This window comes from Argopecten irradians, chromosome 2 (assembly GCF_041381155.1).
Source record: "Argopecten irradians isolate NY chromosome 2, Ai_NY, whole genome shotgun sequence".
NCBI lineage: Eukaryota > Metazoa > Mollusca > Bivalvia > Pectinida > Pectinidae > Argopecten > Argopecten irradians.
In genome coordinates this window covers 30,029,845-30,045,722 of record NC_091135.1, presented here as the reverse complement: position 1 = coordinate 30,045,722, position 15,878 = coordinate 30,029,845, and the positions used below count along the sequence as shown (strand labels likewise).

Sequence of the window (15,878 nt, the reverse complement as noted above, 5' to 3'; positions counted from 1 at the left end):
ATCAACCACCAAAAATATGTTTCTTTTCTTGGAATATATAACAGGAATCAAAACAGTAAAAGTAAAGTTCAATTATATTGAATTTTCACATATATTTTATGTCTGATTATCTAATGTAAATCATAGCTACTTTACACTAAATATGTAGGTCTTTATTTCCAAACACTGACTCTTCCTTTCTCCTTTCTCAGTTTCTTGGCGTATCAGCAGTACTGGCATGCCTGGGAAGTTATAAATTCATGCAGAGTATGGCTCAGGCAAAATACACTCCAGAAGGGGCTTTAATAGATGGGGGACTAGACCTAAACATGGAGTCAGGAATGTCGGAGTAAGTACAAGAAGATCTTAATAACAAGACCACATTGTAACACACAACCCATTTGTGCTAACATAACAAAAAAAATGAACATCTACCAAAATGACTCACTATAAAGTAGTATTTACTGTTAAAATCTGTAGTTATTTGATTTTGTATATCTACCAAAATTACTCACTATAGAGTAGTATTTACTGTTAAAATCTGTAGTTAATGATTTTGTATATCTACCAAAATTACTCGCTATAGAGAAGTATATCTACCAAAATTACTACATAAAATCTGTAGTAGATATTACCAAAATTATAAGTATATGCTGTTAAAATTGTAGTTTTTGATTTTGATATCTATCAAAATTACTCACTATAGAGTAGTATTTACTGTTAAAATCTGTAGTTAACATTGATTTTGTATATCTATCAAAATTACTCACTATAGAGTAGTATTTACTGTAAAATCTGTAGTTATTGATTTTGATTCTACCAAAATTACTCACTATAGAGTAGTATTTACTGTTAAAATCTGTAGTTACCATTGATTTTGTATATCTACCAAATTTACTCACTATAGAGTAGTATTTACTGTTAAAATCTGTAGTTATTTGATTTTGTATATCTACCAAAATTATTCACTACAGAGTAGTATTTACTGTTAAAATCTGCAGGTACCATTGATTTTGTATATCTTCCAAATTTACTCACTATAGAGTAGTATCTACTGTTAAAATCTGTAGTTATTTGATTTTGTATATCTACCAAAATTATTCACTACAGAGTAGTATTTACTGTTAAAATCTGTAGTTAACATTGATTTTGAATATCTACCAAAATTACTCACTATAGAGTAGTATTTACTGTTAAAATCTGTAGGTACCATTGATTTTGTATATCTACCAAATTTACTCACTATAGAGTAGTATTTACTGTTAAAATCTGTAGTTATTTGATTTTGTATATCTACCAAAATTACTCACTATAGAGTAGTATTTACAATTAAAATCTGTAGGTACCATTGATTTTGTATATCTACCAAAATTATTCACTACAGAGTAGTATTTACTGTTAAAATCTGTAGGTACCATTGATTTTGAATATCTACCAAAATTACTCACTATAGAGTAGTATTTACTGTTAAAATCTGTAGGTACCATTGATTTTGAATATCTACCAAATTTACTCACTATAGAGTAGTATTTACTGTTAAAATCTGTAGTTAACTTTGATTTGTCATTACTGATTGTTTTGTTGTAGGCATGCTAAAGACCTCATCCTGTTCATATCTATTGTTCAAAGTTTGAGTTTACTTTCTAACTATTTTTGGCTCCTATGGTTACTGGTAAGTACACATTAAAGAACAACATGTTTTTTTTTCAATCAGTGTAATACTTTCTCAGTTTTGAGATATCAAAATAGTGTTGTTAAAGTGGTTTTTCAGTTGAGTGGTATCTTCCAGTATTTGTGACGTCATTTTTGATATGATTTTTTGACATCACAATCAGTGGAAGGTGAGATTATTGACACTTAGACTTGGGCCATGTTATCTTAATTAGTACTTCAAAATCTACGTATTGAGTAGTTATATCAAAATGGAGCACAACATATTGTCTTTGCTATGTTTCTACAATATAAAGCCATGGATAAATGTTTTAAATAATGTGGCATTTGAGGCAGGCATACATTTTGGTTTAATAGATATTAAGATATCTTTTCTATAATGAAATGTTTCATTCATGTACTTGTTTATTGTCTATTTAGTCATTTCTCTCAAACCTTGGTATCTGTTGATTGGACATTTATCTTACACTGCTCTATTTCACACCAGGTTCCGGGTAGAGCGTTCTACATGTTATGGGTGAATATCTTGGCTCCTTGGATATTTGCTGAGCCACCAGAAGTTGATGAAAAGAAGACAAAGAAAATGGAGAGAAAGATGCGGAGACATTGATAACTGTGCAGTTACTATTAATTTTATAATGTTATTGTTACTTTTAATTTAAGAATTTTTGATAAATTTAGCGTGAAATACATTGAGCTGACAGATGTACTTTTTTGATAAGACAATGATGGTATAATTCTCTGCAAGTTACATTAATACATATACCAGCATATGCCATTTTCTGTCTCCTATTACATCCCTATGTGCCCAACATGGATGACGTTTTAAAGGTGATGCTTGCTATAAAACATCAGTGAGCAGAGGATGCCAAATGATGAATGCCAAATTGAGGTTCACACTTTTTGGCTATCTTGTTACATCTTGATGTCTTAGTACATTGTTATGTGGCTTCGTTATTTGTGACATCGTGGTGTCACATGGTTGGCAACAGTGGATACTAGCCATTACATATTGCTCGATTATGAATATAGAAATTTAACTATGTACCTTTAACATTGTTCATTTGATTGATTGTTGGAGTGTTGGTCGACTCGTTTGTTATTGAATTCAAACACTGGACCCCATCCCCCATTCCAGTTGGAGTATGTAAGTGGTTTAACAGTGACCAATGCAGTTATGTGGCTTTCATACAAATAATGTTCTTATATAAGTGACACTTTCACTTTTTCTTGTACATGAATTTATACTATGTTGTTGTTTTGAAAACTGATTTAATTAAAGTTATATGCGGTGTAATTTTTATACTCAAGAATCAAGATAAGCTTCTTATATGTTATGTGCCACCGAAAGTTACCACCATTTTGAGAATTACGATACTTTCAATGCTTTGGTTTTAATTTTACAAGTAGAAATAAGAGCTGGAAATGATTTCACGTAGTACTGCCAAAAATCATTATGTTTACACCTATAGTGAAGTGAAATGAATACATACGGTCAGATCATAAAGCCAACTTGTAGTCTACAATTTTATTTCACATTTTTTCAGTGTTATTAGTAATTTTAAAGTGATTTCTACGGGAATATGTCCGTCTTGATACAAAATAAGATTTCAAAATTTTCGCCCAGTTTCTACACATACTAATTAAAGCTAGGGTCGTTTTACTTGTTTCTCCTTGTTCTTTTTTGTACAAAAAGAAATTTTAAGTGATTGAGCAAAAAGCGAATTTGAAATTGATGGAATATAGATAAAATAGTTAAAACTAAAAACATTTGTTTTGGACGACCATTTTGTAAAATAAATTTATTAAAAAGGTGTATTTTTTGCAAGTATACATGGAAGAATTTTTATACGTTGTCAACTATTATTATTTTAGTTAAAATCTTTGCCTGAGATTTCAAAAACTACTTGGAACAATGTCAGATCTCCGATTGCTGTTTAGTACCGACGTGTGGCAACTACGTACTCAGATCTTAAACCACGTTTCATCATCAAGCATGCATGCGATTCCTACACGATTCGATATTTGAATTCCTGAGAGATAATTAGTGTGATGTAATTATTCATTGTTGATACATTTGTATAAATGTTTGCAAACTATGTATGAAGGCGACTGATCTCTAATAAACACTGACCTCAATTCGAATGTGCATTTAAGCTGTTCCTACGTCAATGTTTGTACAGGTCCACTTGGGATCATTAAGGAGACTGCCCGGTAGATGTATTAGGTGAATGATTACAATATTAGACGGTAACATGACATTTGGCGTTGACAGTAAAGCGTGCTTATCAGTCTTGGGCGATATAAAATGACATTCATTCATAGTTTCATAAGTAACATATATATAGGATCTTGTATCAGGTGAATGATTACAATATCAGACGGTAACATGACATTTGGCGTTGACAGTAAAGCCTGCTTATCAGTCTTGGGCGATATAAAATGATATTCATTCATAGTTTCATAAGTAACATATATATAGGATCTTACATAAGTGTTCATTTCATATGAAATTTTATGAAACGAGTCTTTGAAGTTTTTATTTTTGCGAGCCTTGGCGAGCAATAATTAAAACTTCGGGACGATTTTCATAAAATCTCATATGAAATGAACACAAATTTAAGACACTTTTTACCACATAACTACAAATACCTACATAACTAAGAATTTCACATCAAAATATATTTTGAAATTCCAGCACAGGCCGCCATTTTGTCTCGCCGTCCTCGTAGTCCTGCCGTCACGTCGTTTTTCCTGACGTTATGTTATTGTGTCTGTCTGACGTCTCAATGAATGTCTAGCCAATGAAAATCAGCCCAGGTCATATTACACTAGTGACATATGAAAAAAAAATATTACACGGGATATCAAGCGAATTATGTGATAAAAATATATCATAATATGTTGAAAACATTTTCGGTAATTTTGTACTATGCTGGAAGAAGTCTTCTATGTGGGTATAACAATTAGGTGGTTATTTAAAATTTTATAAGGTGATCACAACTTTTAATATCATCACCCAACGTGATTTTTTTTCTTCATACAAAACACCTTTTACAACATCAATTTAGAAAATAAAGCTGGTAATGTTTGATCGTAAGAAAATGAAGAGCAGCATTATTAAAGGATAAGAGGAATGCATCGTCCATGCCCCGCAGTGCATCTCATCACTGTTGTCCCTACAGTTGTTATAGCCATCACAATGAAGGTTCCGAGCAATGCACCACGTATTAGAACACTGGTATTCTCGGGTAGAGCACGGACCATCTGCAAATAAAAACATCATTATAGAGTAGAATCCTGGCTAATTGATGCAATTTCGTTACTTCGTCTTCTCACCGGAGACAAACCTTTTTTTATTTGATACGTTAAAAGCTTAATCCCCTCTTAAAGCCCCATCATGAATGTTTGCAGTACGGCGTATAATAGCACTGTTGCATGGCGGGGAAATGTGTTTTAAGTGAGATACTATTTTATTATATTACTGAGTTTTGCCGTTTTCTGATTGGTCTAGACCGCCCAGACAGGCCCTGACAAAATGCAATGTCAACCTGAGACCGATGAACACCTGTTCAGATGTTGACATTGCAAATCCGATAATCTTGCTATAAATAGACACAGGGAATTCCCTGTCTCTTCCACATTTTTGACCAATCAAAATATTACATTGCCAATCATCGGGCAATAGCCAAAGCCAACATAGCAGTGAGGTAGGATTTTAAATGTAGCTATATGTTAGAAAGTTATATTGTAAAGAAGTACAGCAGAAGTATCAAAAGTACCTACTAAGGATACGTAGATGAAGATTTTCTTGATTTTTTGTTTAATTAGTCTTTGCGCTGTCCTTGCTTCAAAATTGTTCCAAGTAGCAAAAGTTGTATCATTTCATCAGTTCATATAACAAAACAAATATTGACTTTTTGTAGGTTAATACGAGGAATTGTTGAACCTTTGAAAAGGTTATATTATCCTCGGCCTTCGGCCTCGGGGAATATCACCTTTCTCAGGATTAAGAATTCTATTAACCTACAAAACGTCAATATTTGTATAATAGCATATAGTTTCATCAAGGATTCATAAGCCCAAAATATCTCCTAAATAGCGACGAGTAGACATGTATGAAAGCGACAACTATTGTATGCGTCATTCGTTAATTCCGACGAAAGGACAAAATGAGAATGATACATGTATAAATAGTTTCTTTGCAATCCTCTTTTAGTATGTGAATACATACATATATATGTAAGTTTAAGATAAAGTCTGACAGTTTGTGTGTATACAGATATGTAACTAGTATATCAACATCAGATGCACGGATAATTTGTACTTAATAAGTAGGTCACTAGGTAACAATTAATAGGCGCTCCCCACGATGTTAACAAAACTCGGCAAATTCCGTACGCTTGTTTTACCGAACTTTTCAAACCTTCAGAGCTCCCTAGACTAATGGGTTTTGCTATCCAGCAAGTGTAGCGCTGCCTTGTGTGATTTCCGAGATTGATGCCTGACAACTGGAAACACATTCGGACTTCTCTGGGTTTATCTAATTAAAATGCTAATTTTGTTTATAATAATTTCCCAAGTGGCACCCCTTACAAACATGGAATCATTAACAAGTACCAATCAACACGCATGAATCATTTTGGCCAGCCAATCAAAGTGAACAGATTATTTATAACCAGGTGGAACCCCAACAACAAGACTGGCAAAGCCACCGATTATAATTGCTGGGATGGCTGCAAAAGGTATACATACCTATTAGGAGGGTAACTAATACCGTGCCAAATTTACCGAGTAAGGAATGCCACAGTATTATATAGCTGGATTGACTGCTAAATACTAGCAAATATCTTGACAAACTGTACGGTTAAATATTGCTCATAGATTAGGAAACTTTAGTATTAATTCAAAGAGTTCTGTTCATCTGAATATTGGTGCTTTTTGTGGTCTATGCAACGGCGAGGATAAGTATGTTCAAAAGTCTGATTTCGCTAACGGATTTTAAACAACAGACCTTTAAAATATGATGTGACCAATACGTCGTATCCACCGTAGAAATTCCAGTTATCTGTTGTTAGTTGGAGAGTAAATCCGTGTAGTGTTGAATTAAATACCGTCACTGGAAACTCTGAGATTTTACCACAAAGTCCACTAGCTATAACGAGAAAAGAGGGTAAAACAACAATGTGTGGAATGGCTGATTGTGCAGTTGAGATGTGAAATAATATTTTATCATTTAGTTAAAGCAGCTGGCGTGACAGAATATTCTTAGATCATCAAGATGGGTTTTTTATGCTGCTGAAAAAATTGACGTTATTTTGTAATGTGCCTTTTCAGCATTTTTTAGAACGGGATTTTCAACAACAACAACAAAAACAAACAAACAAACAAAAACGTTTTATCTACTTCATTTTAAACTCAGATAAAGACTTTCTAAAAAATGACATTATAGTTAGTACAAGACAATAGAATATAATTTGATGATGAGAATAAAAGATAATAAGGCCCAAGCAGAAGAGGATGATACTTTTACTCTAACCTAATCCGTTTTGTGGTACGATCCCCTTGCCGTCGTAGAGAGATAAGAAGCCCTGTGCACAGGTGATGTTGAAGGATCGTATCTGGACGAGCTCATTAGTTTCCTTACTGTTGGAGATGAGAAATATGTTACAGGACATTCGTGCCGTGAGATACCCGCCTCGAGAGGACACAATCCGGACAGAGTCGTCCACGATAAAAGTCTTGTTACAGTGATCATCCATGTATACTGTAAAAAAAATTAATGGTAATGAAAAATGAAAAAAAAAAAAATGTAAAATAAGATGTAGACTGGGATTTATTGATGGCGGGAATACTGGTCAAATAGGTATGCTAAGAAAACACTTTCAAGGGAAACATTCTAATATCGAAAACAAAGTACAAATAGTTATTGCGAGTATTGTCCAACCTGTTGTAGCGGGAAGTGTCCAGAAATTGTCTATACATATACACAAGAAAACACACTAAACATGATAACCAAAACATAAATACTCAATTACATAGACCAAAATACTTAATTACATAAACCAGTACTTAATTACATAAACCAAAATACTTAATTACATAGACCAAAATAATTACATAGACCAAAATACTTAATAACATTGACCGAAATACTTAATTACATAGACCAAAATACTTAATTACATAGACCAAACACGTGAATTGATACCAACAGAGGCAACGAGCATTAATCAAGTAAAAACTGATTAAGGGGAAGATGAGCGTCTTTTGTATCCATGATGACAGGATATTTAACATTGAAGCGGGCGGAAACAGAACGAAAATGTTTTCTTTTTAGATTATTGCTTCCAAAATCATCCAGCACTTAAAATATAAAAAATCATTATTTGTACAAATTAAAAAAAACGTTCTTGATCTTATTGCAGTGATCTTATTGCATTGAAAATTAAATTGTAGTCGACATATTTGTCTGGCAATGAAACAATCGGTTATCGAATGAGGATTTTATTGTTACACAATGCCAGAATAATTTCCTGGTATAATGTTTGAGGAGTCGTTGGTATTAGTTTTAAATTCTTTCTTCCATTTACTTAAATGTCAAGAATATTACCTGTTGTCATGGACGCTCCAAGGGTAATGAAGCAGCATACCGTAGCCGGATACAAAAGGGACCAGTTCATTTTCAATTACAAAGTCACTAATTTACACTGTGAATGTATATGTATTGCCGGTGTTGTCTAGTTACATTTACATCTGATTTATACAGATTATGTCCGCATGACATCAAACAATAGATCTAGATAAACTGTGAGCAGAAGATTACAGGAGATATAGCTACACACATCATGGTAGACCACTTACTGATAGAACACTGACATCAATGTATGTGATCAGTCTGACAAACAGTAACCCCTTTGTTGTTAAAGTAGTGGGTTGACAATAAATATGGGAATTTATTTTAAAATTTCATTCTCGTTATCAATATGCCGTTCATGAAACACCTTTTGATTTATAATCGTTATCTATCATATACTTTACATGTATTGATACATCGATAGTACAGTACATGTACATAATTTTTTGATAATGATCTTCTCTGATGAAATGTCAATTTTTTCTTATGTAGAGTTTTGGAAATGGGCGTTCATACCAAAGTTGAAAATGAAATAGAAATAACATGGTGGTGTGCTTGAATCTGAGCTATTGCTAATGAAAGATAGTTATTTGACGTAAATTGCAATTTTACTGGAATTTCACTGTTTTTACCATTACACTCTAAAGCAATATTTTCCAAATTAGTTGTTTGATGAAAATGAATATTCATAAAATTAACAAAACCAAATGAACGTTTTGTTAAAGAAACAATAATATAACACAGTCAAATCATTTTTTTCTGCTCAGAATACCAGCATATGTTACCCCAACCCCCTGAATACTTTTTTTTCTCAATTTCTGAGAGATTCAACGCATCACATAAAATTCTGATGACTACAAATGTAACTTTTCCTAAAATTTTGCAGTTCAAAAGACAAAAATAAACTGTTGCTCTTTCTAAAATCAGTTTAAATATAGGAAGTCAGTGTGCTTGATTTTTCTCCTGTTACAAAATTTATTTTTCAGCGCTTTTTGTTAACAATTCAAATTACTTTTATTTCACTAAAATGTTTCATCCCGGTGAACCTTAAAAAATTAACTTGATATAATTTAAAATGTCGTTGCACAGGCGATTTAAGAGAATATGAAGTAAAAACAGGTGAAACTTTTAACCGCTCTGTGAAAAAAATGCACTGATTCAAAATGGCCGCCAAGTTGGTCAAGAGATCGAAGATGGATCTTGGAGCCCACTAATGAATGATATACGTCTGACAATAGAAAATGGGTCTTTTCTCTGCTTTTCAATCTTTAAGAAAAATCTATAAAGAAAACAAAATCCTATTTTTTTCTATTTTTTCTTCCAAAAGAGACAGTTATTTTTGGAAAATCACAAAAAAACTCTTTTTTAATATTGAAACGAGACTTCAACGAAACAGAAACCTCACCAGAACATAATACTTAAGGAATGGAATAAATAACTCAGTTATCCATTGTCAAATGAATCTAAATTGTTATAAGACTGATCCAGGGACACTAATTACTGACAAACACATTATCATTGATTTAATTGACAGGCATCTGGCCCAATTGCATGCATTACCTGGACACCATATACTCCTTTGATGTTGGAAACAATGATAACAGCTGTTCAGTACTTTTGATTTTATTCTAAAAAAAAAAGTTATGAATTATAAACTTTTGTTGAGGTTTATATGGTGATATACTGTTTTGATAGAATTAGATAATGACGGCGGACGCTTGAACGCCTTATTAACCGAATAAAAGGCCATTTAATGATTGATATGATTATCACGTCTTAGGTCATCTGACATAAAGGGCCAGGATGACCTATAGCCATTATAGTTCGTCAATCGTCGTCTGCCGTACGTAAACATTTTACATTGTAATCTTCTTAGTTTCCACAAGTGGGTTTTTGCAAACCCAACATTACCGCATGAGCCGCCATCTAGAAAACACATTTTAAACTTACATGCATCTACCATTGCGAATTACATGTAGCTGACATTTACCTGACGTGGTTCCGAACACGTTTTGTTATTTTTCGGGTCGATCTGACAAACAAACGACCCCAATTCGACACTTCTGCTCAAATTCTGCCAGTGCGATAGCTGAAACCTGTTACGATCCTGATCATGGTTCCGACCAAGCTTTGTTAATTTTAATATCGATCTGAAATTCAAGATGGTCGCCAGGGCTGCCATCTTGTGAACACGTTTTAAACTAATTTCGATAATGAATAAAAATATATGTATGATTAAATATAGCAAAAATTATATAGTTGATATTCTGTATTTATTTCATAGCTTGGTTTTCATCCATTCACTTAGTCCATGCTCTGTTTTTTTCGCATATTCCTATCGCATGGGACTATCTGCATTACCCTACTTGCCTTGCAGTTATGATATAATTTTAATTTATAAGGATATGTCATGGAAATTTCTTGAAGACCTTAAAAAATCATTCTTCATGAAACTCAATGAAATAAACCTTTCCGTATTGAATACTGTTAATTTGGCTTGGCATCATACAATGCACGATATATATTATCATTTCTTTATTAGATAACTAATTAGAATATGATTTATATCCGCTCTTAATTATCAATATAGGTTAATGGGTGTTTGGAAAGCGTCCATCATCAAAGCAAGAACAGCTGGTTGGAACGTTGTTAAGGTCGTGGCGTGTGTAAAATCATCGATTATTAACAAATGCAATACATATATCAACTATCTTTATGCCTGTGTACGGCAATTTGCGACTCTTATATTTAATATATTCAAATTTTAGATTTGGACAAAATAAGAATTTTGTGGGGGGAGAGTCATGACAGAAGCAGAGAGGCCATCGATTTCATAAGGATGCTCAATGTAATGGATTTTTTGTTTATTCGTTTGTTTTTGTCATATCAAATTATATATGTTTTTCAATCACTAGCTTCATCTTCATCGCGTCTGTATAGCCTTGCCTATCAAATATGTGATGTTCGAAGTTTTTTGTTTACATACAGTATACTAGTATTGATATGATTACACTGTATCAACGCTATTTGTAGACTTAACATGTCCCTGCAAAGATAAACCGATATTAAAGTTTATATTGACCTCCTAAATACTTTATGTCGTAGAGTTATCGCCTTTGAATACAAGGCGATGTCAACAGAACCAAGCTATGTAATATCGAACAGGAAGAATTCACAGGAAAAATAAGTTTTTGACCACTTTTTCCTGTTACAATGATTTTATATGACTATCTTCGTTTTTAATTAGATCATTCCTTAAGCAAGTAACATCTTCACAGTCAGTAAATCGGTTTAGCCATCAAGTTATTATTCAATTGAGATACAGTTAATCAACGATTCTCGTTTGCTGGTTGATATACAGATGTAGCTACCTCAGATCCGTGCTAGCCTTTGATTCAAGGCTCAAATATGGAACGCTTTCGGGTAGAATTTACAAAACATGCTCACTCGGTCAAAGTCAGTTTAGAAAATATAAAATACAAGTTTGCAAATATCAATTGTTTCAGCAGTAATGACATCAAAGAGTATGCACGGGTGTATAAAGTAGGTATATGTTTGTAGGAGAAACAAAAAACAAGCAGTGTACGTACAATCCTCAGAAAATCTTGATGTGAGACTACTGTTATCCAATAACAAATTTATTATACATAACCAAGTCACAAATCACAGGTACTAAACCACATCAAGCTCATTGCTTAATTCAACATTCAACGTAACCTCAGTAAAAGTAAAAAATATGTGCACTGAAAATACATTAAAAGTTATGTTAATGCTGTTTTCCGTTCCACAAGTAGAGTTCTAGATCAACATTACAAGTATGTATAAGACATTTAGAACCTAGCATAATATGCCCTTCTCCGACGTAATATTGACACGACAATAATGATAGGGAGACAGATGACGACGAAACATCCACCCAACACGATAGCCACGATGATGCCTGCCCCTAGAACGACAGCGTTGCTACACAATGTCTCGTCACTGTTGTCCCCGCAGTTGTTGTAGCCGTTACAGGACAGACTGCTGTCGATACAGCGACCATTATTACATTCAAATCCAAACGAACACGAACCTAAGGACGAAGCATAAACAGAGATTTAAAAGTACATTACATTGTTAATATTGATGATGTTTGGTATTGTATTAACACATTATAAAGGGGTATTCTAATTATAATTGAAATACTTTAAATAATACACACACACACTCACACACATATAAATATATAATAATGAAAACACTTAGTATAAAGAATACTGTTAAGTAAGTTTGACATAAAGAATATATAAAGGAACAACTGCCACTGTTGTAGAACAGACAGATCATTAGCAAATGTGATGGTCTGATATCTTGATTTAAATACATGGCACAGTTCTTATTCCCAACTCAAAATAATATTGGATTCTCCTTCTTATAATGTTTTTTTCAACTATTACTTATCATATTCTTCGACAAAACAGGTGTTACTCTGTTGACTACTAGTTATCAATTCTATTTCATGTAAAGAGTTATCTTCCCTTGCGAGTAGGTATTAGTTGTCAAGCCATGTGTTTGTGAGTGTAACTTCATATGTTTTATAGAAAACGACGACGTTTCTCTCACAAAATTATGACGTCATAAACGATGCCTTCCCGCAAACCTAGATTCCTGCAATATACAAAGATTATACCTGTGCTGTATGATGTGACAATGATGTCGTAGGTACATGATGTCGATACTGACGACGTCGATAAAGTGAACACCATGGCGTTTTGAGATGATGTGAATGATCTTCTCGGAAGGCTGTATTCGGATGACCCGCACATATCTGATGACGTAAACAAAAATATTAGTATCCACAAAGATCTGATGACGTAAACACAAATGTTAGTTACCACACATATCTGATTACGTAAACATAAATATCAGTAGCTATACATATCTGATGACGTACATCACAAAGATCAGTAACTTACACATATCTGATGGCGTTAGCCATACAGATTACGAACCACGCATTAAATACTTAAAGATCAATAAGCTTTGATATTGTGATGAAGAGAAAACCAAAGGTATTGTTCTCTATAACATTATTTCATTCATGTGTAATATTGGGATTGGTTTCAATAAAATTCGAAAGGGAGAGAAGACACTTAATGCGAAGCTAACGCCGCTTTATCAAGCAATGTGATGCTTCCATTACAAAATATCTAAGTCACACTTTTCGTAACTAGCAGCAAATTGTCAATTCCGATCGACTCCGATATTGTTAATATTTGTAGATAAAGTTAAAAATAGGCTATATAAAAAAATAATGATAATTATTTCTCAATAACTTTGGTACAGCAGTTGTTGAAAGTCGATGCTTGCAAAAATCGTTGCCGAATGGAAGTCTGAAATTTCCTGGCCCGTTCTCTGAAGAGTTTGGAAAGACGTTACGTAACTACGTTAGTCACATGGTGTTCTCGGCAACGACGTTACAATGTCGGCTAACTTAGATTTGTTTGAAAAGTGGGCCCACTTAACCATGCTCAATATTTATTTATTTTTTTATCAAAATTTCGATTTAGTCCTATCTCTGCAACAACAGGATTTATATTTCAAAATTATTCTTAACAAAAAAAAAAATAACAAAAAAAAAAAAAAAAAAAAACAGACAGATACGGTTATTGGGACTTTAAAAGAGAAAAAGTAGACAATGCTACATATATGCCAGCATAATACCGTTTGAACAACTCATTTAGTGGTATAAGAATGACCATACTCTAAAGATAGTCAATTAGCTATCTTTGTATAGTTTTATCACACGGATTCTGTATGTCACATTCCTATATAATTTCCCTATTCCTATTGCCACACTGACCCTGTATTTTCCTGTTTCTGTTCTCGCCATCATACGCTGTCACCATGGTATATTTACAGCTTGAGGACATGTCCCTCACCACTGCCACCAGTTGGTCCATTGGCCTGGCCCTCACCACCAGGGAACAGTTGAGGTTGTTGCGAGGAGTCCTGTACCGTGAGGCTTTTATCTTTGCCGCTGTATCAATGTAGGTAACAGTTGACGATACACACGCGTCATCCATGTATACTGGTGAAATATATAGTAAACAGTTATAAATATGAAATCTAATAAAAGGAATCAAACTACATACATTTGTATCGTCCAAGCCTGTTATTAGACATTTCACCAGGTCAGTTGTTAATTATTCCTGTCGATCAGTGCTAGCTTTTGATTAATAATCAAATGTAGGAAACATACATTTGTTATGGTGATCAACACAATAACGTTAAACTGAAGGCAATAATGTTTTAATCATAGTAAAATTATATAGTGAGTCAGTGACACATGTATAGAGAAGGAACGAATTCAAGGCAATAAAAGAATAATGTAATATATACCGACATGTTTGAATGGAGAAAACCTGTACAGCAGAGAGGATTAGAATGACACATTGTAACGTGACCGTCCCCATGTTGAAGGATACTGGCTTCAGAGTTTGGTGTCGTCCAGTCGGGTATATAAGGACGTTGTACTATCATGATCACATGATACCATACAGGACGCTCCTCTGTATACACATAGATCATATGAGGACGGATGTATAGTAAACACACGCGTTATCTAATCAACACACATAGGTATGAAATTGACACTTCGTAATAAATAAATTTCATAGATGTCAAGCATAAGGCGCTGTTAAAACATTCGAAGTCTTTGGTTGGACTTCAACAACAAAGTAATAAACGATTGTTAAAAAATAAACATTTTCATTTGGTTTGAATCTGTTTAGAATAACTTTCAGATACATAGGTTGAAGAACTTTCGAAATTGGAAGAAAATGATTATACGTATATCAGTATACCTATTGTAAAACCATTCCAAAAATATGTTTATGAAAATATAAGAGAATCCTTTTAAACAATGATTGAAAGGTCATGGCAGAAATGATCGTGGGGTACACTGGCGAAGAAGTAAGGCGACTAAATCTGGTCATACTATCTCGTGTAAACACACCATCTCTAGTTGAAAACAGAAAAGAACAAAAACAAATGATAAAAAAGGCATAAAAGCTATTTCTATATGGTTTGTAACCTAAAGGTGTTTCTACACTTTTCCTTTGATTGATGTATTCTATTGTGGTCGTAACCTTGTTTCCTCCTGTCGTTTGTGCCCAGTCCCTATGAATATATTTTTAAAAAGCTGTACATGTATGTACCAGCGGTGTGATACCTTAACAACTTGTATTTTAATTGGTTATCGGTATTTGCCGTTCGTTCAAGATTTCATTTCTACTTGAATGGGGAAAATTTGCATTGTAAAAAAAAATAAACAAAAAATAAACAAAATAAAACAAACAAATAGACAAATAAACAAACCATAAACAAACTAAACCAACGAAAACAAAATAAAACACCAGTGTCACAATGATCATAAATGTATATAATAACTTATTAATATGCACATTATTTTAGTATGGGTACAGTAAAAGGCTTCGGTATATCTATTTCATGTTGAATAAAAGTAGTCTTCAAATTAAAAAATGGAGCAAGATAAAAAGGAAGTATAGCAAAAGTTGTTTCATGGTTTCATGGTCTTGAAATTGATAAC

At 33.2% G+C, this 15,878-nt stretch overlaps 3 protein-coding genes across 4 annotated transcripts; 1 reads left to right on the top strand and 2 right to left on the bottom strand.

Annotated features, from left to right (window-relative positions):
- The first annotated feature begins 171 nt into the window (after positions 1-171).
- On the top strand, positions 172-3,795 carry LOC138315091 (transmembrane protein 208-like). The gene is made up of 3 exons (XM_069255829.1): positions 172-328; positions 1,567-1,651; positions 2,138-3,795. The coding sequence occupies exons 1-3, from the start codon at positions 240-242 to the stop codon at positions 2,258-2,260; spliced, it is 297 nt and encodes a 98-aa protein (XP_069111930.1). The 5' UTR covers positions 172-239; the 3' UTR covers positions 2,261-3,795.
- Positions 3,796-4,378: 583 nt separating this feature from the next.
- LOC138315090 (membrane frizzled-related protein-like) lies at positions 4,379-11,739 on the bottom strand. Its single transcript, XM_069255828.1, has 4 exons — positions 8,264-11,739; positions 7,190-7,417; positions 6,665-6,805; positions 4,379-4,917 (listed from the first exon to the last, which is right to left on the bottom strand). Exons 1-4 carry the CDS (start codon positions 8,331-8,333, stop codon positions 4,718-4,720), a joined length of 639 nt encoding a protein of 212 aa, XP_069111929.1. The 5' UTR covers positions 8,334-11,739; the 3' UTR covers positions 4,379-4,717.
- Positions 11,740-11,892: 153 nt separating this feature from the next.
- LOC138315089 (neuropilin and tolloid-like protein 1) lies at positions 11,893-14,821 on the bottom strand. Of its 2 annotated transcripts, none has more exons than XM_069255825.1 (4): positions 14,673-14,821; positions 14,130-14,357; positions 12,957-13,094; positions 11,893-12,359 (listed from the first exon to the last, which is right to left on the bottom strand). In XM_069255825.1, exons 1-4 carry the CDS (start codon positions 14,740-14,742, stop codon positions 12,118-12,120), a joined length of 678 nt encoding a protein of 225 aa, XP_069111926.1. In that variant the 5' UTR covers positions 14,743-14,821; the 3' UTR covers positions 11,893-12,117. The 2 variants fall into 2 exon arrangements, with proteins under 2 accessions (XP_069111926.1, XP_069111928.1); XM_069255827.1 differs by having other exon boundaries at positions 14,669-14,805.
- Between the last annotated feature and the right edge of the window lie 1,057 nt (positions 14,822-15,878).